Source organism: Girardinichthys multiradiatus, chromosome 19 (assembly GCF_021462225.1).
Source record: "Girardinichthys multiradiatus isolate DD_20200921_A chromosome 19, DD_fGirMul_XY1, whole genome shotgun sequence".
Lineage (NCBI taxonomy): Eukaryota > Metazoa > Chordata > Actinopteri > Cyprinodontiformes > Goodeidae > Girardinichthys > Girardinichthys multiradiatus.
The window spans coordinates 27,429,672-27,457,290 of record NC_061811.1 but is presented as its reverse complement, the minus strand read 5'-3'; the positions used below and the strand labels follow the sequence as shown (position 1 = coordinate 27,457,290).

Here is a 27,619-nt window from a genome sequence, read left to right as displayed (position 1 = left end):
TATTAAAAGCATATATATTTTAAAAGGGTTATGTATTTTTTTTACCAACACTTTTATGGCTAGACCAAGAAAATGCCAGGTTTTTCACAAACAGGTTGTCACCTCTGTGCCATGACATAAAATAACAAAACGTTCATTTCAGGGACACATTTCATATTTATCTGATGTATTTGAAAAGGAAACAAATCATGACATGGTAGCTGTTCTTCATTAAGGCTGTGTGAGAGCAAGAGTATCAACAGATAACAGAAAGGTTAAATGTAACAGCACAAATGTGCTCTATTTTATCTTTTTGGGCTTTCAAACTCTGTCTGTCATTGAACGTGCTGAATTCAGATATGTTAGCATGTTGGGAATCTCAGAGTTAAGGTAAGGGTTTATGTCTTCTCTATTGAAAATATATTTTCAATAGAGTTATATTTTGATATAAGTAACTATCTGATTATTTTGCAGTTCTTAAGGAGAAATTGCAATTGGCTAAAATAGGTACTGTCAGGTCAAACCCCAGCCACTTTACTTTGATCATTGCATATCTAAATTTAGCTATGATTTCTCTTATTTCTTTAAACAGATGTACTAATATTCATCCATCTATTTCTTTGCACGTATCTGAGGTTGACTAATTGAGGTCTCAGGATCAGAGGAAAGAAGAAGCTTACTTTTGAAGACCGTCCAGGGTGTTGTTTTCTTATTATTTAATCTGTCCTGACTATAGGTGAGAACAATAGACAACAATACTTAAACTTCTCCTCATGATGCAAAGATGGACCCCTGATTGGTAAGAGGCAGTTGACTTTTCACTTTAAAATCCTAGCCCAAAATTTAGAGGAGCTGGCTCTTAGTTTGGCCTCTTCACACTTGACTGTGAACTGCTCCAGAACACACTGAACCAACAGAACTACATCATCTGCAAAAAGCAAAGTGAAGACCATGACGTTCCAAAACCAGACCCCCTCAACTGACTATTCCTTGACATCCTGTCCATGAACACCACAAACAGGACCGTTCTCGTGCTGACAATATAAAAATTGATAGCTAACAAAAATAACTGTCAGCAACCCCCCAAAATGCCCTAAGTATACCCCAAGTTTCCATAGCACATATTGCCTGGGCGATCACGCTCCTATGACTCCCTCAGTAGCTCCCCGAGGGTAAATCCAGCTCGGAGGACAATGAAATGTATTGAGAACACCAGTATAATTAATAAATGCTATTTTAAAGTACAGAAATGGTTAGTTAATACTCATTACAACAATGATTAAAATGTTATATCACTTTTGTTTAGCAGTATTTATAAACACAACTGCAAACAGAAATTAGACTTGGCATTTGAAGCAAGAAAATACCAGGTAAAGACCATCTGGCATTTTCAAAAGACCTAATGGTGTTTATAAAATGAGCCATGAACAGTGTTTATAAATCCAGCTAAAAAGAGGGATAGCATAAGAAGCTATATGCAGCGCTTTGACCAGCACTTCACAAGTGATAGGTAAAGTGAAAGCAAACAAAAGGACGTTAAAAGATGATTACTAAACTGATTCTTTATTAATGTAAATGCTTAGTGCTTTTATTTTCCTGGCCAAAAATTAAACAAAATTTGATTAAACTGACATTGCTCAGAACACACAATGGTTTCTACTCTCAATTGGCCCATCCTCGGCTCTTTTCTCTGGCCCAATGAAGAGTTGGTGCCAAGGAAGCACCATTTTGTGTTGTTCCCAGAGCACAAATTGGTGTGTTGTTTTTACTTGCTTTGGGAGTAGAAACCGACAGCACAGGAGTTAGGAAAGCTCTGAAGCCTATTTGCTGGAGATGTTTTCTATTTAGTTTGGGCCAGAGTGTGAGAGTGCTAGTTGTTCCAAGACTAGTGCTCGTTCACATTTCATATAAACAGATGTTTTAACTTCAAAGAAGGGCATATTACAAACTTACATGCCAATTAATTAGGTCGACTATGCTGGTATCGAGTTGGACCCCTTTTCCTTCAGAACTGCCTTAATTCTTTTTGGTTTACATTCAAAAATGTGTAAGAAACTTTCCTCGAACATTTTGGTTAATATTGACCTCTCACAGTTGCTGCAGTTATTGGCTGAAAATCCATGATATGAATCTCCTGTTCCACCACATTCCAAAGGTGCTCTTATAGGATTGAGATCTGGTGACTATGGTGACCAATGGAGTACAGTAAACTCATCATGTTCAAGAAACCAGAATGAGATGATTTTTGCTTGTGCCATGGTGCATTATGCTGCCAGAAGAAGCCTAGTTCTCTTGTAGTATTTTCTTTTCTTTCCTTTTTTTCTTAGTGCTATGTTGTTTTGATGGAATGTTCCCTATTTTCTTTTAAACTGTACTTTATTTGTGTGCCTTGTAATAATGTTTTGTATCTAAGTTATAAAAAAGATTTGATACAAAAGAAAAAAAAAACTTGGTATTGTTAGATTTTTGTGAGTCTGTGCGAACTGCAGCTCCAGTTTTATGTTTTTACCAAACAGGAGGAGACTTGGGACAGTCTCCTCCTGTTGTGCGATTTTTGCATACCTTGGTTTTATTTGAGCTACTGGTGACTTTTGGTCATCTTGAACCAGCCTGCCCATTCTTCTCTGACCTCTGACATCTAGAAATAATTTTATCCACAAAACTGCCACTCAATGGATATTGTTTGTTTTTTTTTTGGCCATTTTTGTAAATCCAAAGAGAAGGTTGGGCATTATGTTTACTGGAAATTATCCTGTTAGAACAGCATTTTCTAAAAATATACCGTTTAACATTCAAGGTCACTTAAATCCCCTTTATTTCCTGTTCCGATGCTGGGTTTGAACTTCAGCAAATAGGCCTTGATGGATTAGGGTACTGCCATGCGATTTGCTGATTGAAAAGGCATACCAATGAAAGTGGCCAATGAGTGTATCTCCTTTAAAGAAATGTGTATTTATCAATAGAAATCTGGAAGCTTAGTGGTGCTTAGCAGTGTGTTACAGCAGGAAAGTCATGGGGTCGAATTCCAGCTGTGGCCCTTTAAGTTTAGAATGTGAATGTCCTCCTTGTGCACATGTGGGTTTTCCACAGGTACTCCAGCTTTCTCTCAGCATCCACAAAATAAATTTCAACCGACCTACCAGTGTGAATATATTTAGATGCTGGGGGTCATCTCGCTACATATTTCAGCTGGCCCCTACAGAAGAGGGATCTGCAGGTACATAAACCTTTCCCCTTCAGCTTCCCTGAAAATGCTTGATTTTAGTACATGGTGTTTTGTCTGTTTTATGTTTTTTAATGCTGTATACGAATCTCTTCTGCAGCCCTTGTGGATTACTTATACTTTAAAAATAAACATGCCTTGCCTTCTTGCTTTCATCTGCTTTCTGTCCCCATTCAACATCTTACTGAACCATTCCTTCTCAGCAATAATTACATCAGTCTGGCCTTGACTTGTATTCATTCCTATTTTCCAAAACTCATTATGAATAAGAAAACTACTTTCCCTCTACATCGCAAACATTTTGTCAAAGCAATTTATGTCTACCTTTACCTCAGTTATACCTTTATCTGAAATGGGTTTGAATTAAAAAAAAGGTCATGTTAATGCAGAGTGCAAATACATACATCAACGGGTGTTCATTTGTATCTTTGACAGGTGCAATTGCAAAGTAGCGTGTTCTCTTTAATAAGAAAACATTGAAAAATGGATTAGAGGGAACATTACTTCGGGTGGAAAAATGGCAAAAAATCTGACATTTTGCAAAACTTCCAAAAACACATGTAACCTTCGCCTATACCTTTTAAAATTCAAAATGACCCTTTATGATATAATATAACTGCACATGCAGATTCTGACATAAGTATAAACGATGCTCTGTAAAAAAATGCCTCTGACAGATGTGAAGGAGTAGGATCAACAGATGTACCACCGGATGGTTTGTGTTGGATTGGGTAACACTTCAGGCAACAGCTCATTTATATAAAAGAACATGTTTTTGTCTTACTTTAGCATGTGCACACCCTCTGGGGTTGTGGGCTGGTTAAAGCGTCTCATGTAGTCGTGCATCTCTGGGAAGCTCTTCTTCATGTAATCCTCAGCACTGCTCTCCCTCACCGTCCCAAATCGGAAGCCCATAGAGGGATGGTGCAGCTGGGGATGTGACAAAGGTAGAGGATCAGTAATCCCTGACAAATTGTTTTGCTCTTTGCTTAAAAATGATTTATTGTGTGGCTGATGCGTACAAGTGCCTAACAAAGGTATTGATACCTTTTTCACACTTTGTCTACAACTACCACCTTTTTATTGGGATTTTATCAAATCAAAACAAGGCAGTACATAGCTGTGAAGTGAAAGGGAAATAACACATGGTTTGCAACATATCTTACCAAACAAATCAGAAATATATGTTGAACATATGGTCAGCTCCACTGAATCAATGCTTGAGGAGTAGAGCTTGCAGAGTGTTTTTGCAAAACAGCTCAAGCTCAGTTTGAGAAAAGAGTTTTTTATGAACAGCGATTTCAAGACTTGCAACAGATTCCTGGTTAAATTTTGGTCTTGACCTTGACTGAGCCATTATGACATAAAAATAAGCTTTGATCTAAACCATTTCATTGTAGCTATTGCTTTTTGTTTAGGGATCCTTTAGGAAGATTAATGAATGTCCACCCCAGCCACAAGTTTGTTGCAGCCTCTAATAGGCTTAGTTTCAGGGTTTCTCTGTATTAAGCCCCACAGATCTTCCAATCAACGCTGACCAGATTTGCAGAGAAGCATGTCCACATCATGATGCAACCACGGTAATCCTTTACTATGGGGATAATGTGTTCACAGTGGTGTTCAGTGTTAGTTTTCCACTACATATATAATTTTGTCTGATCAGAGCACCTTCTTCCACACATTTGTGCTGTTTCTCCTGCATGACTTGTCACAAACTGCAATTGAGACTTCTTATGGCTTTCTTTCAACTATGGCTTTCTTCTTGTCACTCTTCCATGAAGGCCAGATACGTGGAGAGCACAACTAATAGTTGTCCTATTCTCCCACCTGAGCCGCGGATTTCTGCAGCTCCTCCAGAGAGGCCTCTTGACTGCTTCTCTGATTATTACCTTCCTTGCTTGCTCTGTCAGTTTAGGTGGACTGCCATATCTTGGAAAGTTTGCAATTTTGATGTTCTCTTTCAATGTTCGGATGACGGATTGGATGAGCGTGAGATGTTCTAACTTGGAATATCATTTTCTAACCTAACTCTGCTTTAAATGTCTCCACATCATTTCCCTGCCCTGCCTGGTATGTACCTTAGTCTTTATGATACTGTTTGTAACTAATGTACTCTAACAAAATCTCGTATAACATCTGTGTTTATACTGATATTTAGTAACTGGGGACTTCTGAAGGCAAATGAGTGCACTGGATTTTTTTAGAGGTATCCAAGTGAAAGGGACTGATTGCATGCACATGCAATTGTGTTATTTGTAAGAATAACAAAAAACATGTATTATTTTCCTTCCGATAGTCGAACCTCGGCTTCAGGAGGAGCAGTGTGGTTTTTGTCCTGGCCGTGGAACACTGGACCAGCTCTATACCCTCTACAGGGTACTCGAGGATTCATGGGAGTTTGCCCAATCGGTTCACATGTGTTTTGTGGACCTGGAGAAAGCATTCGACTGTGTCCCTCATGATGCCCTGTGGGGGGTGCTCCAGGAGTATTGAATCGTGGGCCCTTCATTAGGGCCATCCGGTCCCTGTACGAGCAGAGCAGGAGTTTGGTCCGCATTGCCGGCACTGAGCTGGACCTGTTCCCGGTGCATGTTGGACTCCGGCAGGGCTGCCCTTTGTCACCGGTCCTGCTCATAACTTTTATGGACAGGATTTCTAGATGCAGGCAAGGGCCGGAGGGGGTCTGGTTTGGGGACCAGTGGATTTTGTCTCTTCTTTTTGCAGATGACATGGTCCTGCTGGCCCCCTCTAGCCAAGACCTACAGCATGCACTGGGGCAGTTCGCAGCCGAGTGTGAAGCGGCTGGGATGAAGATCAGCTCCTCCAAGTCATAGGACATGGTATTCGACCGGAAAAGGGTGGCTTGTCCTCTTCAGGTTGGAGGGGAGTTCCTGACTCAAGTGGAGGAGTTCAAGTATCTCAGGGTCTTGTTCACGAGTGAGGGAAGAATGGAGCGGGAGATTGACAGACGGATCGGTGCGGCTGCCGCAGTAATGGGGGCACTGTGCTAGTCCATTGTGGTGAAGAGAGAGCTGAGCCGAAAAGCGAAGCTCACGATTTACCGGTCGGTCTACGTTCCTACCCTCACCTATGGCCGTGAACTTTGAGTTATGACCGAAAGAACGAGATCCTGGATACAAGTGGCTGAAATGAGCTTCCTCCGTAGGGTGGCCGGGCACTCCCTTAGAGGTAGGGTGAGGAGCTCGGCCATCCGGGAGGGGCTCGGAGTAGAGCGGCGGCTCTCCCACATCGAGAGGAGCCAATTGAGGTGGCTCGAGCAGCTATACTGGATGCCTCCTGGACGCCTTCCTCAGGAGTTGTTCCAGGCACGTCCCACCGGGAGGAGACCCAGGGGACGGCCCTGGAGGGACTATGTCTCTCCGCTGGCCTGGGAACGCCTTGTGCTCCCCCCAGAGGAGCTGGAGGAGGTGTCTGGGGAGAGGGACGTCTGGGTGTCTCTGCTGAGTCTGCTGAGTCTGCTTCCCCCGCGACCCGGTCCCGGATAAGCGGAAGACGACGAGTACGAGCACGAGTATTTTCCTTCCAATTCACAATAATACATAATTTGTGTTGATCTGTCACATAAAATCAACATATAATACATTCAAATATGTTGTTGAAGCCAAGTTGGCAACAGTACAAGTAATATAAACACTTTCCCACTGTAGATGTATGTGTGTTATATCTTGAAGTCATTTTAGATACAAGTTTACATCCTTGCACATCATCTTACCTTGTCGTCGTGAATTCCTGAAACCTGTTCGAAGGTTTTCTCTCCAACCATTACTGCAGCCAGGTTGGCAGTGTAGCTGGACAACACAAGTAAACAGAAAATAGCCCAAAGGTTCATCAAGAAGCGTCCCGTCCAGCATTTAGGAGTCTGTAGAGAGGAGATGGATGATGAATGAATAATTAAACAGATCTAAAAAGTTTAAATGTCGCAGCTTGAACAGAAACAAAGGGAGTTAATAATGTTTAAAAAACTGTCTTTTTGCCTTTTTTAAATAAAACCTTTATGTAACCCCTGTTGTTTCCCCCTCAAAAACCCCAAATGATCTTACCAATAATTCAGCTAAAGCAGAATGAGATCAAAGAATAAACTGTAAATGTATTTGTTGCAGTACATCAGACATACATTTCCATTAAATTGCCTGCTTAGGGGAATCCACCACCTGTAAAATGTAAGCATTTAATTACTGAACCAAATAAGGAAAATGAATTCACTTCAAGTGTTTTAAAGGCAGGAGATTAATGGGACATGAATTATACAAACAAGGTTATAACCCGCTTCCACAACAGTGTGGAGAGGATGATGAACACTCAGCATAATTAGTTGGTTTACTGAAAAGGGAATAAAGTGAGACTTCCTATTATGAGCAAGTTTCCCGTTAACATTTCTGGGGAGAAATGCCATCCTTAGGATAGTGTAGATGGTCTTCTATAGCTCTATAATGGTAAAAAAAAATAAAATAAAAGTGGCTTTAAATTGCCAACTAAGCGCTGTTCTGTAAATTGTGTCCTTTCTGAACGAACATGAGGCACAAATCTTCTGAAACTTGTTTTAATTTACTGAATACAAACATATTTTAATAATGAGCCAAATGCAAACCGTCAGCTTCATCACAGCTGATGAACACCAAAAAAAAATAATAAAGTATTGTTAAGTAAAAAGCTCATCAGGCAGGATTCAAAATAGACACCTAATTCATTCTAACACCATCAGTTTGAGAGCTTAGCCTACATATTTGTTTGTCTTTACAAGTATGTTTTTGCTTTCCGGAGAAGAAAAAAGAGCTTCAGGATTAAATGATTTTGTGCCGACACACATTTTTTTTTCTAGTGGGGTTGCTCAAACCGTACCATCAAAGCAGAAAAGCACTGTAAATGTGAACCTGAACTCTGAGAAGATCCACAGCCTGTTTTCACGATGCTGATAAATAAATATTACACAGCTTTGTGCTTCTTGTAAATGAAAGGATAACCAGCGTATTATCCATGATTGCTAAAGTCTTTACTAAATAAACAAGTAGTTCTCCAAAAAGGATTTAGGTTCACACATGTAAAAAACCCAACACCAAAGATAAATATGCAGTTCTTTAGAAGACAAGCTATAAGATTAGTAAAGAAAAACAAACTCTAAACATAAAATCATTAAGTTACAAAGAAACAGGTAATTCAACTGTAACTTGTAACTTCATTCTGATCCAAACCTACTTCCATTTAACAACCAATGTGTACCCATGTACTTAACCATTACCTTTCATTTTATTTCTCCTGGTAGCTAAGTATTTAATTGTAATATGAACATTGTTAATAACAAAAATTTTAAAATCCCAATGACTTGATTTTAATTGCATATTATTTTCTGAAGATTGTAAACTATACGCTTTCATTGATTGTCTTTCTGACTGACAATACAACGGATTATAGCTCCTGATTAAACCAAAAATAGCTATTAACAACCTCATGCTGGTCAATATTATTATTTTTTGGATTCATAAACCACATTTAGTTACAGCAGGGTATGAAGAGATTCTGCAAAAAATGTTTAAATATTAATTTGTCAAAGTGAGAATGAAATGTCCCTAGCCTGAGGGAAAAAAGTCAGGTAAGAAAAGATTGGTGACTGGGAAAAAGACCAACTCCCCATGTGTTGAACCAGTCAACTTAAAAAAGAATTGCAATTCCAGAAATACATCAAAAATATTTTAGACATCACTTTGAGTGCATATCACAATAAAATAGGAAATGTATTTTGATCAACTAGATGTTGCAATCTTAAAAGGACCAATCAAAAAACACTTCAGAAAAAAACAGAAGGTCATTTCACATCTTTATCATTTCATACTTTTGCAGTTTTAATTGTTTCATACCTTAAAAAACAAAAAACAAAAAAAACATCTGTCAAACGACATGAATAGGATGTAAAATAGAATCTTTAAAGAAATAATGCAACAAATGAAATAATAAGATTTAGACATTTGATTAACAGTTGTCTCCATAATTTATGTCAATACTATCAGGGACTATGGTGGCAGCCGTAGTAGGGGTTCGACCTGTAACTGGTGGGTTGCCGGTTTGAACCCTCATCTCAGTCATGTCCTCGGGCAAGACACTTCACTCGCCTTGCCTGTTGATGGTGGTCAGAGGGCTTGGTGGAGCAGATGGTATGGCAGCCTTAGTTTTGTCAGTTCCCCCCAGGGCAGCTGTTGTTGCAAATGCGTGTATAACTGCAGTGTGAAGTGCTTTATGTGGTCGTTCGACTATATAAGCACTATACAAGTGCAATTTCTATCATAAAACAAAGTTATACTCAACAGTATGAGGTATTTGCTTACAGGTACAAAATAGAAATAAGTTGGGATGAAAATGGCAATACATACAGTACTGTGCAAAGGTTTTAGGTAGGTGTGAAAAAATGCCGTAAACAAAGAATGCTTTCAAAAATGGAAGCATTAATCATTTATTTTCATCAATCAACAAAATGCAGTGAATGAATAATATTTGGTGTGACCACCCTTTGCCTTCAAAACAGCATCAGTTCTTCTAGGTACACTTGCACAAAGTCTTCAAAGGAACTCACTCGGCTGGTAGGTTGTTCTAAACATCTTGGAGAACTAACCACAGATCTTCTGTGGATGGAGGCTTTCTCACATCCTTCTGTCTCTTCATTTAATCCCAGACACACTCCATGATGTTGAGATCAGGGCTCTGTGGGAGCCATACCATCACTTCCAGTAAGTCTTCCAGTAAGAACTGACGATAGTTCTTAATCACTTTTGCTGTATTTTTGCGTTCGCTCACTTAGCATTTGGTAAATTGATAAAAATAAACATTCATCATTTATATTTTTGAAATCATTCTTCGTTTACAGCATTTTTTTTACACCTGCCTAAAACTTTTGCACAGTACTGTAGGTACAAAAAGGGAGTACAATCAAGAAAACTTATAAAAAATTAACAAAACTTATAAAAAAAAATACAAAACATAACTAAACAAACAGCAGCTATAAATAAATAAATATTTTTAAACTTCACAATTACAACTTTTAGCTTTCTGAAAAGTTGCAGGGGCTAACTAACTGCTGGTTCCAAAATGATCCCTTTTAATTTAATTGAAGTCAATTCAGCCTGGTGATAAAACACCAATTGACAACAAATATCAACTCAAGGTCCTTTTCAAGATAAACAGGACAAATCACATCAATACAATGTGAATGTGAAGACAGATTCAGTTCAACTACATGTATTCCACAGTCCACTTCAACAATAGTTATAAAACAGTAGAGTCAAATTTGCTTTATAAAAGTCATCTTTCTAAGGAACCCCTGCTAATATTAAGTCACTGAATGTGCCGCAATCCTTCCACCTAAGCAAGCATGTGGAGACAGTGTCATTAAAATAAGTCATACTATGGTGACTTTGGTAAATTCCGTTATTGTGTTTCTCCCCTCCTGGCCACTTCTGTAAGCCATAGACCTTATTTATGATGTTCTTTGGTCTTGGAAAATAGCAGCTACTGTTAGTAATATAAGTCAATTCCACTTCCTGGCTCTGTAGCCTTTGGTTTGTTTTGATGCGATCTAAAACAATCAGTCAACTTTTTCTACTATTCATTTAGTGTAGGCATTGATAGTTGTCTGTTTGTGTTAGCACTATAATACACCGGACAAATACTCTTGAGTATACTCTGCGTTTTGCTGGGCTGGTCTCCAGCTCCCCATAACCCACTCCAAAACAAATTGGGGATAGCTAATGGATGTCTGAATGGATTAAATCAAATATCAAAGCCTAACATCACAATAACAGTTAGCGATCGATTTACTTGCCCTGCCCTCTTCCGTAGTCTGAAAAAACATCACAGTTTGGCTCAGCACCCAGAGTTGTTGAAGGACATTCTAACAGGTCCTAAGGCTGCTAATGAACACAACTGTTAACTGACACATTAGTTACTGCAAAGATCAAACATGTGACCTTTCAGTTATGTGACAGTCCTTTGAATCACTCGTCCACCTTAGTTATTCTGAGCAGCTTCCTTTAGGGACAACATGTAATTGTACATTTTAAAACACTTTATGATGAGCTGTACACTCAACAAGAGGACTGGCATAATTTTAGGAAATGACATTTGCTTCTTGACAATTTCAAGAGCACAAGCACAAGTTATAGTGATGGATTTTGGAAGGCTAAAACAAAGGATGTAAGGAGGACGGAGTCGTCACTCATCTGCTTTGTGGTTGGAGGCATGCGCCAATGCGATTGTGGGTGTGACACAATCTGTCAAATCTGACACGTCCCACAGGAATGCTGTTATTGCAAAGGCACATTTAATATCTTTACATATTTATGTCAAATAAATAACATAGAAACAATATGCAGGAAACTAGATTGTTTCACCATCCACTGCAGATTTTGTAACTGACACATTTCTCAATTAGAGCATTATAGTTCTGCTCAGAGTTTCTTTTTCTTTGTTCAACTAGGAAAATAAGCATTGAACATCTTAAAGATTCCCTTTGTAAATATATCCCTAATGTAGCAATCAACATGAAATTTATGCCAAATGTTGGTAACAACTCCAACACAACAACAAAAGCCACAAAGAAACAACAAAATCCACAACTCAACAACAAAAGCCACAACACAACATGCAAAACAACACAACAACAAAAGTCACAGAAAAAGCCACAACGAAAGTAATAATGCTTGCAGTGGTCCTGTGAGTCTAATGACCAGGTCCCAGATGCTGTTGTCTCTCATTTACTTATGATTACTTTCTTTTAATTTATTTTCATGTTTTATTCAGTTTTATTATTACTTCCATTGTGGCTTTTGTTGTTGTGTAACAGATTTTGTTGTGTTGTGGAGTTTGTATTTCACTGAACCATCTGGGCCACCGTACTGAACACAAGTAAGACCTGCAAAAAGACAAATGAAAGACAAGAAAAAACTAGAACTGCAAGCAACCATTTACAAGTTCCACGCCCAACCCAGCAAGTCCAGCCCTGGCCTGACCCCCCCTTGGGGCACTTTTATAGCTGCTAGTCAAAATAACAAACTTCGTGAAAAGTAGAAATGTGCTTTGAGATAGAACCTAAGTTAAAGTACTAACTTTCAGAGTATATGTAAAGAATATATCCTAAGAGTCTTAGCTCTCTAGGTGCCACAGGTGATTTTTGGAAACTGTTCAAAAATGAAAGCTCTGACTTACATTTGTGCACATAAGCCATGCCCACTTTGGCCAATTAGTAACATATTGATAGCATAGTCTCATGTAAATATCCAGAAGATAACCACCAAATTTCAGAAAGATCTATTTGCTGTTTTGGCTATCAAAATTTGTCCTACTTATAGCACAGCCTAGTTCTGGATCTCGCTGAAAATTCGTACATACACTTAATGCATTCAGTGTGTGTACAGTAAACTGTTTTCAAGATAAGCCCAATTAACTTTTTTTTAGCTTCAAAAAGGTTTGTTTGTACAGAGCAATACTACCACCTATCAGTGCCAGTTATTATCATTGGGGTTGTCCCGATTGATGGTAAATAAAACGGTTTCTCATTTCATACTAACTGCAACCAGTTAGTAAGAACCAACTGATTTTCTTCAAATGTTTTCAGCAGCAACTATAATACAGTGGATGGATTACAGCAATTATATTTCTTTAAATATATTAATTAAAAAATAAATAAAAATAATTGCATTGATTTTGTCTTGGTCTTTATCAGGGCTGCCTCAATGACTTGGTATTTTCTTGGTCTTGGTTATGTGACTCTGTCTCAGGTTAGGTAGTAGTAACCACAACACAAACAAAGGAAACTTGTTGAGAGCTTCAGAAAAACCTAGAATCAACATTCCATGAAAATTATAAACAATAAACTCAAGTGCAATGGACACAAGAAATTCTCACAGCACAAGACTCCGCTTCTGAAGAAAAAAAAATTTGAAGTTGCTTTAAAGTTTACTTTAGAATATTTGGAAAATCCAGTAAAACACTTGGAGAACATAGTTTGGTCAGAAGACTGAAATGTAACTTTGCAGATGTCACTGCAAACACCATGTTTGAACAGAGGAATGACACTATATATTATTATGAGCATAATGTTTTTCTTAATAATATACCGGCAGATTTCATATAATTAAAGGAAGGAGAAGTAGAGAGAGTAGTAAGAAGATATAATGAGAGTGGATGGATTTTTCCGCAACATTATAATCCCAGACACAGCCAGAGAAACTCTCAGTTAGTTTCAGAGAAAGAAAATAAAACTGCTAGAATTGGACAGTCAAGCTCGCAACTTATGTGAAACTACAAATCTATGGAAATATTTAAACATCTATCTGCATAGGTGAAGACCCTGAAACCTATTCGGTTGGTATACAGCCACAGCCTTTTCTACTAAGTATTGAAGACATTTCTGTAACTATGTTTAATACTTATTTTACAGTGTCATTCCACGTCTTTACAAATAATGTATGGTCTAGTTTTTTTAATTTCTTTATATGTGTGCATTACTTGGGTTTTTACTAATATCTGATGTGAATTCCTCCCAATAGTGGCATTAGAAATATAATTGTTGAGAGACGCATTGATGAGTTCAATAGCTGTTTACTCTGTTTACACTGTTAATCACCCTCTCTACAGGAGATCCTTCCTGCCCACAGCCATCAGCATCTACAACGGCTCTTTGAGGAAACCTTCATAATATGAGCTATAACAACATTTAATGTCCCTTTGGGATTAATAAAGTATTTTGAATTGAATTGTATTGAACATCATCCCCAAACAGTTACATTTCTCATATCCACAATTACCTATTTAACTCTGTCCTAAGATCTCTCAGCCTGCCAATTACCACCTGTTCGATAACCTTTGCAGCCCTTAAGCAGCCCTCCTCCCCCTGCTTTCGTTTTTTTTAAATTTTGTGTCTGACTACTTTCAGGAGTTAACCTCTAACCGTTAAATCTTTTACCACTTTCATCTATCCCAATCATTCTCTCCAAAAAGTCTCTTCGTATCTGTCGGTGCACTAACCCTTTCCCTTTTCTCTCTGTACGTGCATTACCCTCCCTGTATCACTCTACTTCATCACTGCCTACCCTCTTAACCACTCTCTATTAATCTTTTCTCTGTTATGGTCATCTGTATCATTTTCCCTATGATTTTTCCCATGACTTACTCCTCACTGTTTTTGTTCTCATTCTCATAATGCACATCCTTTCCCTTCCCCTCCCCAACTTCCATTGCTAATTTCTATTTTCAGACACACTCTACATGTCGCCTACTTGCCACAGAGAGGAGAGCCTCTTTACCTTGGTGGCGACAGTGCGTCCAAACAGTATTGCGTAGCAAAGATTGAGGGCTGACGAGTAGGAGAAGACGCGTAGCCGGTTCCTGCCATGGGGCGTCATGCCGAAGGGGCTGTTCCACTCGTACAAGGTGAGGAAGAGCGCTGTGAGATGCAGCGTAACGAAAATGCCCACCCACATGGACCAGTGGAGTGGCCACATGAAGGCTCCAATGGGCGCTGCTGTGTCCCGGCTACGAACCTGAATGATTTAAAAAAAAAACAACATGAATGACTGAATATCTTACTCTTTATTTCCAGAAAATAATCATAATCACCATTCAAATTATTATAATACGTTTTAAGCAAACTAAATTAACTGCTTATTCTGCGTGCAATTTGTTTAAGGGAAGAATGTCTTTTATCCATAATTAAGTACTTATTTTCCTATGTAGTTGTGCCGTTGCTTAAGCTACTGTAACTCCTTTTGAACTTTTAACAAACTAATTATTGCCAAATAAATGATTTGTCTCATGCCAGCAGACCAGGAATAAGACTGAAATATATAGAAGATTTAAAAAGTTGCATAGTGTTAGGTCTTACTGAAACAGTGGTAGTGACAGAGAAAGATTCTGAAGGCTTTATTAGGGATTTAGACGTTTTTTTTTAAGCCATACCTCATGTAAACATTGACAAATTTGCTGGCACCCATGGTAAATATGTGTAAGAAGCCATCACATAAATTAATTTTTAACTGCAGTAGCATAATCTCACAAATCCAATCTCTATACTGACTACATTTATATAGTGGAGGAAAATAACACATGTTGAAAAACAAATGTTTTACCAAAACCATTGGTGGGCGCATTACTGGTATTTCTAACAAGCCCTGTTATAATAAATCTAACTAAAGCATTTTAACTAAGAATTAACTTTTTTAATTGATCAAAGTTTCTTTGAATTAGAAATATATGACTTTCTGTTTTTCTGTGGTGTACAGATGACATAAGATAAAGGCCCATTCCCTTTACCCAGTGGTTATCAGATTGGAGGAGGACTTTTACTACAACACACAGGGGAGCAGGCTGGTAAGTGTTGCGAAAAACCTCAAAATCTTAATGTTAGATATTGGAAGTAAAGAGTGGTATCTTGGAGTCATCAGGTCTCCATAACAACCATTAGATGCTTTCCATGTGCCAATTGCATGCCTATTCTGTCCTACCATCACAAATGTAAACATATTGCAAAACTTTACCGGGACTTTAACTGGAAACATTTACACATGAGACTAAAATGTAGCTTTTCAGGAAAAAGCAAAGACCAAGTAGCTTTGGTGTAAAAGAAAGAATGAAAATGTGGAAAAGCAGCTCCGGGCCACTGTTAAGTACAGTGGTGGATCTGTAATGCTATGGTTCTGTTTCTTTTTCATAAAATAAATGTATTCCCATTGACTAAATGTACTTTCTAAAAATACTGCATACTGTAATATTATAATTCAATGTGAATTTATGTTAAGACTTTAGACAAATCTTCACCAGGGGTGCCAATAAATGAAAATTAACTTAAAATTAACAAAATAGTGGCGATTTTAAGCAATGATACCAGAATGCCCAGACTGGTGGAGTAAAAGGGAGACGTGAAATCTATGACTCTGCTCCTGGCAGAGTTGATGGAGAAAGAGGTGACAGCCATGTCAGCTGTTCCATTCAGGAGGTCCCCCACAAGGCCGGTCCAGCGCCCTGCCCCGCTCAATGCACCATACTTTCCATCTCCCACAATGTAAAGGTCAAAGGTAAATCCCATGTCCTCTGCCAGTTTCTCCAATAAGTCAATGCAGTATCCATAGCAGCATTTTCTCAGGTCCCCTGGTAAGTCTAAGAGAAAAGAAAGAAGTGACGATGATGTCAAACCATTCAGACATTCATATGCATGCTTTGTAAGTGCAGTGGTTGCACCACTGGGAAACTATATACAACACTGATTCAAGAAATTTGCTGATGGATCATCAAAGGAGATTTCAGCTTGGACATTTTAATGACTGGCACACTGGCTGGGGCTGCATTTATTAAAATTAGGGCTAGAAAAACGTTAAAACATAATAAACCCCTTAAAATATGTATAAAAAACAGACAGCTGGCAATGCAAACTATACTTTTTGCCATCTTGATTTCTTTGGCAAAGAGTTTTTGCAATCTCAGTTAATTAAAAACGGCATACTGCCAACTTGTTCAGGTTGGGCCCAGATGTCACCATGAGTCCAAACCCAAAGACAATCATGTGGAAAGGCATTTTTGGCATAATGTTGGAAAAGTTGTATTTACATGTTGATCTTAGCATGACATCCATAGTTGTTTACAGATATGATGTGGACTCTGTGGGTTTTGAAGCTTGCCTTACTAGTCTAAAACTTTATCAGATGTGATATGTTTTTGATGACACCATGAAATTACTTTAGCCTCAAAGATTAAATGCATTAATGAAGAGAACTGTGAAATTTAGAGAAATTTTTAATTATTCTGTAATGCCACAGTTTGCTTTGAGTTCAATTATATTATTTATTTTATTCTTTATTACTATTTGTTTCATTGGAATTGTGCAACACACTGATATTTGTAAGTAATATAAAAAACAAACCCACCAATTCCTTCCCAGTCCATCAATGTAGAGTTGGGGTTATGAAGTTGGTTGAAGAGGCCGTTGATTATGTCGGACCGGTTGGTTTTAGGGTCCAGACAGAGCTGACCAGCTGGACACAAACCGTCTTCATCCACCTCTCGTGTGAAGACAAATGGATGTTCAACCAGCGTCACCACACGTAGGCGGTGTCCCTCTACGGAAAGTCCTGGCCTCCAGCGTCCTCCAAAATAGCTGTCCCCCTGGCCATCCCCTCCTCTAACGCCAGCTCCAAGGCCTTGCCCCTGGCTGTTTCCAAGCCCTCCCAACAGTCCCAAAATGCCCCCCTCAAGCTCTAGTCGACCACGGGTCCACTGTCCTACAGTAACCCAAGCTGGCTGACCCAGCGCTCCTCTTTTGAGACTCCATACGTGAAACAGTTGTGAGGAGAGGACTCGAGAAACATAAGCATCCACTTGAATCAGTCCAGTGGAACCAGTGAAGGAAATGTTGGACAGAAACCTCAAAAGAAGGAAATAAAAATATTTAGCCAGAGACAGCAAAGGAAATTTTGCACCTTAAAAATGTGGAAATATACTCTGAAATAAGCACCAGTCCACTTTATAAAAAAGCTAAAGTTTATAAACCTGGCACAGATGGGAACAGTCTGGTTGCAGAGCCCTAGCAGGTCTGGTCTCAAATGGGTAATTGAATCTCCCAGACGGTCATAATTAAAAGTTAATGCAGTGAAATGAGGGTCTCCTTCTATCTGCCAGTCCATCCAAACAGTCATTGATATTCATCTCACTCGTCTGGTGGCCCTGCACTGGTCTTTACTGTGCAATATATTGGGGAGAGTGATCCCATTCATACATATATGTTCCCTTTCCTCTCTTAAGCTGCACAGTAATTGTTAGTTCATGTCTTAGCATTTGATCAAGAGGTTGCTGACAAGTGAATTCTCAGAGATGCATGCAAGGTTTAAACTAATTAGTGGGGGATTGTAAGGAGATTGCAAATCAAAGGAATGGTTGTGCAAATGTTAAAATAAGTAGGGTTCACTGCATTTTGTGCGTGCACTGAACTATGCTGTGGATGTCATGGTCAAGTCTTGAAATGGTAAGTTTTGCTTCCTGCTAATGGGAGATGGGTGTTTGAGTTGTGGTTCATAAATGCAGTGCATGCAAAGGACAACGACTAGACTAAACTGATCATGTGGGTCATTAATCTCTTCTCTAAGCCAAATTTTAAGAGCTTGTGTGTGTTCCTGCTCGTGAATTTGTTCATTGCCCGACATTACATTAGAATTTACGTCAGAGTCCACATATATCTAATGAACCTGATTAAAGATGCCCCCGTCCCATTCCACATTAACTTGTGTTTTTTCATCAGCAGCTCTCTCTGCCTCTTTGACCATAAAGTGGAAGAGCTAGCCTTGCCTTAAGATGAAATCGCTCATGGTAATAGTGCAGCTGAATCATCATATCGAACAGACAGCAGATTCATCAAGCCAACCCACTCTAGACTCATACTCTAATGGGTTCTGCAGGCCAAAAATAGAAAAATAAATAAATAAATTAAGCCTAACTTTACGTCTCTTATCTTGGTAGGACACTACAAACCCACTTTCTCACACTTTGTGACAAGTTTGGATAGGACTGTGCAGCAATACGGAGATGGCCAAAGAGTCGAGGTGTGAAAAGTGAAACAGTCAGTCAGTCATTTTCTACCGCTTATTCCATAGTGGGTCACGGGGGAGCTGGTGCCTATCTCCAGCAGTCTACGGGCGAGAGGCGGGGTTTACCCTGGACAGGGAACAGTGAAACATTCTCAAGCAATACTACCTTTTCGTTATGGTTTCAGCAGGTTGGATCTTTGAACCAGGCCAGAAGCAGAATTTAAAGAATGATTGTGGATGTCAAAGCAGTTTGATGAGTCTGCCCGCAGTGTCAGAGAGGGATGGCTTGCTCTCACTAACACCTGGTCCCAGTTTTGCCAGCCAGCCTGAATGTCAGCAGAGCAGCCGGTAAGTGATGACTCCATAAGAGAGTCGCAGGCATGTGCCTTGGCCTCTTATCACTCTATCTCTTTAAGTTTGGAGGGAAGTTTACTCTCTCTGTCTTTTTCTGAGTGGAGATGATACAAGACTTGCTTGTTTCGACGGTTTTAATCTCCTCTGTGGAGATGGAATCAGTGTGGCAGCTGTGTTGAGTGAGATGGAACTGACTGGCAGATCTCACTCTGATAACAATAGCCTTCTATCTGTTTCCCTCCCTTTTCTCCTCCCCCACATCCTTTTTCCTCACAAGCTTTTCTTTGACTTTATTTCGATTTTACCTTTAGCTGCTTCCCACTTCCTTTATCTTTCATCTATCTGCTCGTCTTCGAAGAAGTTCTTGTTTTTCTGTAATGTTTTTAAAGATCTTTCATGTTTGAAGATTTGGAAAAGACAAAATGAACATCAATACTTTGGCTTTATCTTCATTGCACCACAGTTTTTGGTTTGAAACTAAAACAATTTGCTTTTCCTAACTTTCCTCGTGCCTTCCTCGCCTGTTCATATCTCTAGACGTCCTGTCTCTCCCTCCTTGAGTTTCCCGCTCCTTCCCTTGACGCATTGAGCTGTTAATTGCCTTTTCCACGTGGAAGTCTCTCACTTCCTCCAGCTTTGTTAGCATTCTACCGAGCAATACCATGTCTGGCTGTTGGAGGAGACGGATAAGAATCAGGCAGTGTGGAGGGAGAGCACTGAGTGTAACTTCACGGGTTTACATAGTGTGATAGTACAATCCCTTTTAGCAGTCTCTTTCATGCCAGAATAAAGGTCACTGGCACTATATTGAATGTGGCACCATTATAAACAGGCCAATCTGAAAATCTTTAGACTATGTCCTAATTGACCTACCAGAATGATTGTGACTTTCCCTAGTGTCCTGATGAAGTTTGAAGTGACTAAACCATTACTGAGTTCTTTACTCTTTAAAGAACAATAAGACTACAAATGAGACAAGTGCAGTGCTCGCTTGGCAACATTTCTTTTAGTAGATGATCAATCTAATCTGTTTACAGCACACTGAGGTTTGGCAAGTACAATATTTACAGTGGCAAAAATCATTGTTTAGCCTGTTATGATAACTGAAATGTGTTGGAATTAAGATTTGATTAGAACAGTTTTATCCTGGGAATTGGATTATAAAGCAAAATCCCATTTTTAAACTAGATTTTACAGCTTAAAGATTAATCCTTAGATTGGACATTAATAGGGTGAATGTTAAAAGCATAAGATCCATTAGAAGACACCACCCCACAACCTGAACACGACACCAGTTAACTTTGATTTTTACTCAGTGATCTTGTTTATCCTTTCATTGCAAATAGGTAAATCTTAGGCACAGTGATAATCCATACAATGCAGAGTCAGAAAGCTGCACCGCTGGTTGTGTTAAATGAAATGTATAAATAAATAAAATAAGTATACTATTATGGATAAATAAAAGACAAATGCAAACAGCTAGACAAATATATGCTGACAATTGTAAGTCAAGCCTGTTTGACAAAACACAGGACTTAGACCTTTCCAGCACTACTCCGGCTATGTTTTAAAAATATTTTTTTCTGTCTTTGAATAAATCTGTCTATGCTGTGTCAGCAGGTGGTGATAACATCAACATTAACAACATCAAATTTCAAAAGAAGAAGATCAATAGCACTGCTAAAGCGGTGCTGGCTAAAGATTCTCTCTAAACTTCATGTTCTTTTGACACACAAAAAAGTCATGATTGCATTCCTTCCTTTGGTGCAACTTAAATTTTTTGTCTTGGGCACTGAGTGGCCAATAGTTTTTGCACCCTGGCACTGCAGAGGGAAAGAGCAGAGAGAATCCAGTTGGTAATAATGCTGTTGTTGTAGATTACTCTCTGCTGGGAGCCACCACATGTGCTCAGTATCTCTTGTAGGCCCAGCTCCTACCGCAAATCCTTCTCTCAGCGACACCTTATGACCAACAGATGTTGGATACTTGCTTTTTTATCCATTGTGCCATTTGAGGAATATCCGTGTCAACTGACAGGGCAAAAGTGTTTCAGTTTGGGGGAAATTTACAGAAGAAGAGTTCAGCAATTCACACAGTATCAGCTACATAGGGCTTAACTGGGTTTCTAAAGTGTGTCAGTGTGTTTGTGTCCAAATATGGGGATTATATTTTTCTACTTCAAGTGAAAACATTATTATTTAATGGGGACTTTTTTGCTCTCTGCGTGTCCCTATATCACAGAGAGCACCTTGACAGATTTGTGAAAGCTGCCAGAGGCGTTTTTAAAAGCTGCAGGGATTGAGGTGATAGTAACAGCACGGCCAAACACACAAAACCCTTTGGTATCAGTCTGTGAATCTATATGTCACACAGACCTACTCCCCACCTGTGGTATGAGAGCGCTGGTAAGAAATTAGCAGCCCTATTGTGCAGAGGACAGACAAGGGCAACAGCCAGAGCGTGGAGACCCATGAACAGAGCCTGGAATTTACCACAAAAAAGCCAAAGTGTCACTCAGAAAGCTAATGAGCTCACAGACACCTTGTAGTTGGACCAGCTAAATTTAATTGTAGTTTGTCAGTGTGATCAATGTGTTGTAAGGTGATTGTATAACTGCTCACTTGTGGGACTATGTCTCGCAGTTTTAGACTCCCAGTAGTAATAATTTTACACCAGAAACAGTAGCTTGCTGGCTGCAAGAGTTAGGAAGCACATTTAAGGATCAAGCTAGGCATGACAAGAACTACTGCAAGTCCTACATCATCTGAGGGGAAGATATTAAATGGCTGGAGAAACATATGCATCTTTCACCCTGCTGAATTTTACTGTAACAAAACTACAAAGTGCAGGTCATGGCAGGTGGCAGGAATTAGTCTTTAGTAGAAAACTGAATTTAGAAGAATATGTAAAAACTATTTTCTCGAGAGAAGATTTTTTTTCAGCTATGCTTTCTATCACAGCAGGATGATTCATTTGATAAAAAAGCAATTGACTTTGAGCGTTTGAGGCAATTGACTGTTTCAACTAATCTCTACTTTCAAAGTACCGGCCTAAAACATCTGTTATTGAAACAATTGCCAACTAGGTGCCACAACTAATTACCATACTATTTTTTTTCAAATATGAAATAATATGCATACTAGAGTATTTGTCTATGCAGATGCTACTTATCACAGCAGTATCAACATCTTAAGTCGAAACAAACAACGTATGCAAATTATAGGGTGTGGTGAATCTGAAATGTGTGGGTTGCATTTAGCCCCCTTTCCTCTGATACTCCTAAAGTATGGAGGACCAATCCTGCCATAATTAAAAATAAATACATAAATAAATAACTCAATAAAATAATCACTGGGCATAAAAGTAGATAGAAATATACTTTAGTGCATCATTAAATGCAACACAATAATAAAAATAAGTGATATATTCAATCATTAATCAATTTATCAGATATATATATATATATATATATATATATATATATATATATATATACATATATCTATTCTAATTCTCTATTTTTATTTAAATTTTGATTTAATTTTCAAATCATATATTTTTTTCTTGAACTCAATATTTTTCCTTTGTTTATTTAATACAGTGGCTGCTCGGTGGCGCAGTTGGTAGCACTGTTGCCTTGCAGCGAGAAGGTCCTGGGTTAGACTCCCGGCCGGGGGACTTTCTGCATAGTTTGCATGTCCTCCCCGTGCATGCATGGGTTACCTCCGGGTACTCCAGCTTCCTCCCACAGTCCAAAAACATGACGGTTAGGTTAATTGGTCTCTCTAAATTGCCTTTAGGTGTGAATGAGTGTGTGGTTGGTTGTTTGTCCTGTATGTCTCTGTGTTGCTCTGCGATGGATTGGCGACCTGTCCAGGGTGTACCCTGCCTCTTGCCCATAGACTGCTGGAGATAGGCACCAGCTTCTCCGCGACCCACTATGGAAGAAGTGGTAGGAAATAACTGACTGACTACCTATATTTACACTACAATCATCAACTTAAAAGAGAAATGTCTCCCAGAGACCAATTCCTGTTAAGGTTGGGAGTTGACCATCTATGTCACTGAAGTTTACATCTGCTGTTAAAAGCTGAAGCCATATTTCTTAACATACATGCAAGAGGTGTAACACCTGTAGGGTTCTCAGATTTGCAAATGTGAGCTCCAGTTTGAAATATAGTATATAGATTCCTTGTTTCTCCAATGACTCTTCTACATGTAGGCTTATTCTGACTGATGCAAGCCCTATTTTGGCCTTTACCTTCCTGGGGGCCAGGGCTGTAATCTTTGAATAATTTTATAAATAAACACATTTATGAGGATGTAATTTAGTTATCCCACATGAACCATTAAATAAAAAAGAGTGACATTTATATAAACTGAACTCCTAATCAGAACAGAAATCATCCATGAATGACAGTTTAGTTTAAAAAGTTTAATAAGTTGAATAATAGTGTTCATAATTACCAGGCTCTATTTTTGAAAAATGCATATCATAATATTTTTCAGAAGGTATCATTGTAAATGTTTAAAGATGCTAATTTAACATTCACATTCTTGTAGCATGCAGGGGCGGACTGGGGAGAAAAAGGGGCCCGGGAGCTCCTGACAGACTGACCCACTTTCAACTGCTGGTTTGAATTTTTAATGAAACTTATAAGTCTATAAATATATATACACCCATAGTTACAGTGCTAATGTGATGATTTTTATAGAATTTATAGCAACAATATATGTATTCATATTTAGCCTATGGGGTAAACTATAACAAAGCCACATAGTTTATTGCCTTTCAACAAAATAACTTCCAAACTTAACAACTTAAACCTGACAGAATAGAGGATAGAAAACCTGGAAAGCTGCTGTATTTGTACACATACATCGTTCACTGTATGAATCACCTCTGCAGCAGCGTACTCTTTTTTGCAACACTGTCTATAATCATTTTACTCTCCAGCATCTTTAGTACATCTGGCTTTCAGAGGTGGAAAGAGTACAAAACTAATGTACTAAGTAAAAGTACTGTTACCAGTGTAAAATGTTATTCAAATAAAAGTAAAAAGTACCTTGTTAAAATTTTTACTTTAAGAAAAAATTACTTAGTTGCTTTGTATGAGCAGAAGAAAGTCCCTCCTACATTTCATAAAGAAAAAGTGGAGATATTGGTCTCGTTTTTAATTAAAGGAGCACCTTTATAAATGAAAATGTAACAGAAAAAGAATACATGTCAACATATGAAATTATGAATATTCAGGAGGTAATATTTATAAACATGCATTTCCAAATTTCTTCTGTGAGCTGCTGTCTTTTGGGGTTTTCTGCAGCTGATCATCTCCCTCATCTCAGCATCTTTCTCTGTCTCACCAAATCTTCTGCATCCTTCACTGCATCTATGAAGCTTCTCTGTGGTTTTTCACTTCCTCAGAACCGGGCAGTTCTGGGGCCTCGTGTACGACGCGTATGAGGGAAATTTACTCCCTAAAATCAAGAGCACATATTTTCAATTTGACAGCAGGATTTCATTCTGCTTGCATTCAAAACTAGTAATGCTTGCACTCAAAACTTCTGCTTTCTTTCAAATATACTCTGTTCTGTCTCAAAGGTTTGTTTCTGCACTCTGATCTAATGCTTCTTGCATAGATAATTTCTCCTCCTGCTTGCTTCATCGTCCATGTGCGCAAACTCGCTCTCTGCTCAGATCAAAACTGAGCTTCCAAGTCATACCATCTCCTAGCAACCATAGCAGCCAATAGAATGACACTGTGCAACTGCTAGGTCACAGGCTTAGTTAGGGTGCGCTTGTTTCCTTCTACTGAGCGTACCATTGTTGCTTCTTCCCTGACACAGGTCATATGGAGCAAAATCTGGAAGTAAGTGTTTCTATGCATCCGGTGCACGTCGCAATTTTGTGAAATAGGTCAATCTACTTCACTGGATAGCTCAACCCAGCAAAGTACAATGACAATGAATAATTCAAACTATCCTGAAGTAAGTGATTTTAAACATTCAGTAGTTAAATATGTACGTCCGTTTCTATCAACATAAACATTAAAATAAAATATGACAATCAAACACATCTTTTCAGTGAAAGAAATATTTTAGAATTGCATTGTAAATGTCACTTAATTCATCTAATATATCAAAGATAACGTTAATGATTTACAATATCACTGTTATAATAATATCTTCAGTAAAATGTTTACAAAGCTAACCTTACATTTTAAGGGTTTGGGCCTTGTTGGGTTAAATTAAACACTTTCTTTTTACTTATTGGGGTAGCTATTTATGATATCTGAATTATACATTTTATAAATAAATGGTTATTCTTCATTTTCCATAATTTAAGTGCTTCACAATAAAATAACTATAATGTTATACTTTCTACCATTGTTACAGACTCTGATGAGGCATCAAATTCTGCAGGAATTGCTGATCCAAATGCAATTTGTTCTCAGTCATCAATTGTAGCAACACAGGCACAGTCAGTAGAAGGAAACAAGCAAAAAGAATTTGTGAGCAGGGAAGAATCTTGAGAACGCAGTTTTGATCTGAGCAGAGAGCCAGTTTGTGCGCATGTAGGATGATACAAGCAGGAGGAGAAATTATCTATGCAAAAAGCATTAGATCAGAGTGCAGAAACAAACATTTGAGAGAGAACAGAGTTTATTTGAAAGAAAGCAGAAGTTTTGAGTGCAAGCATTACTAAGTTTGAATGAAATCCTGCTCTCAAATTGAAAATATGTGCTCTTGATTTTTGGCAGTAAATTTCCCCCATAGGAGCGTACTTACGCACAAAAACCTTGTGGCGCCATGTTTCGCACACAATTCTGCATGTACAAAAATGAATGTTACGTAAAAGTGTCCAGGAATCCACGAAAATGTTTGACTTGCCGTGAAAATGCACGGTAGCTACACAAAACCTTTTCAATCAAAATAAAAAACTACAGAGAACTAAAACTCAGCTAAATACACTGAAATATAACTCTATTCAGTTTTATTTAATTTATGGAGCATCACACCTGATGTTTTTTCATGAGTTTGAGCTTATATGGTTTCAACCCAAGTGATAAAACAAAATCACATTTAGCCTTACGTGCAATAACGTGACACACTTCAGAAAATGATGGAAACAACCTCATTTGGATGCAAACTGTAAAACTTCCTCTGATTCTGTCACCTGTAGATGAAAATGCACTTTGGTCTGTGTGCTAAGGACCATAAAATGCACGTGACTCATCTAAGGGACACTTTCCTAAGGTGGACACACTGCAGACAATCACACAAAAAGTTGAGGAGATGTTTAAATCAAGGTTAGGTTATAACGCATCATCTTCAGTTTTGAACATCTCACACAGCACTACTCAATCCATCTTCTGAAAATGGAAAGAGTATGGCTCAATTGCAAACCTATCAAGAAATGCAAAACCAGCATTAATCACAGAAGCTGCAGCAGGTCTATGTTAACTATGGAGGAGCTGCAGAAATCCACAGCTCAGGTGGGAGCATCTGTTGACAGGACAACTATTAGCCATGCACTCCAAAAATCTGATCTTTATAGAAGAGTAGCAAGGGGAATAGCCATACAAACTCCTGTTTGCAGTTTGCCACAAGCCCTGTAGTGAACACAACAAACATTTGATCAGCTGAGACCAAACCTGAACCTTTTTACCTATATATATATACCCATCCCCACAGTAATACATGGGGGTGGCAGCATTATACTCTGGGGATTCTATTCTTTAAAAAAGTCAGGAAGTTGATCAGAGCTGCTTTGAAAATAAATGGACCCAGTAAACAGCATGCAGGAGAAACAATTTTAGCACCCAAGGTCTAAAGATCTCGTAGAGCACTGTTCTATTTTCATCTGAAAAATGGAAAGAGTGGAACACAACTTCAAATCTACCAGAACTAAAATTCAGGGAAAGAGAGACACAGCCAAGACTATCATAGTAACTAGGGAACATGGGAGCTGCAGAGATTCAAAACTCATTTGGAAGAACCTTTTCACACTACAACAATTAGTTGTGCACTCTACAAAGCTAGCCTTTGTGGAAGTGTTGCTTGCAGTTGGCTATTAGCCATGTAGGGGGCACAGCAAACATGAGGAAGAAGATGCTTTGGCCAGTTCAGACAAAAATTTTATTTTTTGAAAAGTAAACTTTTTAAACGTAAAACACTATGCGTGTTAGAAAACTAACTCTGAACACACCATCTCCATGTGAAAAACTGTGGTTGGCAGCTTCATGCTGTCAGGATGATTTTCTTCAGTAACAACATGGAAACTGAACAGAGTTGGTAATACAATGAGTGGAGTAAATACAAGGCAATCCTGAACACTGGAGACTGGGGTGGAGCAGGAACATAACCCTAAACATAAAACCAGAGCTAGAAAGGAATGGTTTAAAACATGCTTGTGTTTTAAAATGGCCCAGTAAAAGACCAAACTAAAATCCATTTTATAATCTATGAATTTTAGATTACTGTTCAC

General features: G+C 38.6%; 1 protein-coding gene across 1 annotated transcript in view; it reads right to left on the bottom strand.

The window, feature by feature from the left end:
- Positions 1-27,619, bottom strand: part of LOC124884897 (glutamate receptor ionotropic, NMDA 3B-like) — a 157,818-nt gene that overhangs the window by 32,307 nt on the left and 97,892 nt on the right. Inside the window, exons 3-7 of the mRNA XM_047392935.1 lie at positions 17,125-17,621; positions 16,089-16,360; positions 14,512-14,748; positions 6,936-7,082; positions 3,987-4,132 (exon numbers count right to left, since the gene is read on the bottom strand). Of these exons, the coding sequence (XP_047248891.1) occupies positions 3,987-4,132; positions 6,936-7,082; positions 14,512-14,748; positions 16,089-16,360; positions 17,125-17,621 (1,299 nt within the window). The remainder of the gene's footprint in view (positions 1-3,986; positions 4,133-6,935; positions 7,083-14,511; positions 14,749-16,088; positions 16,361-17,124; positions 17,622-27,619) is intronic.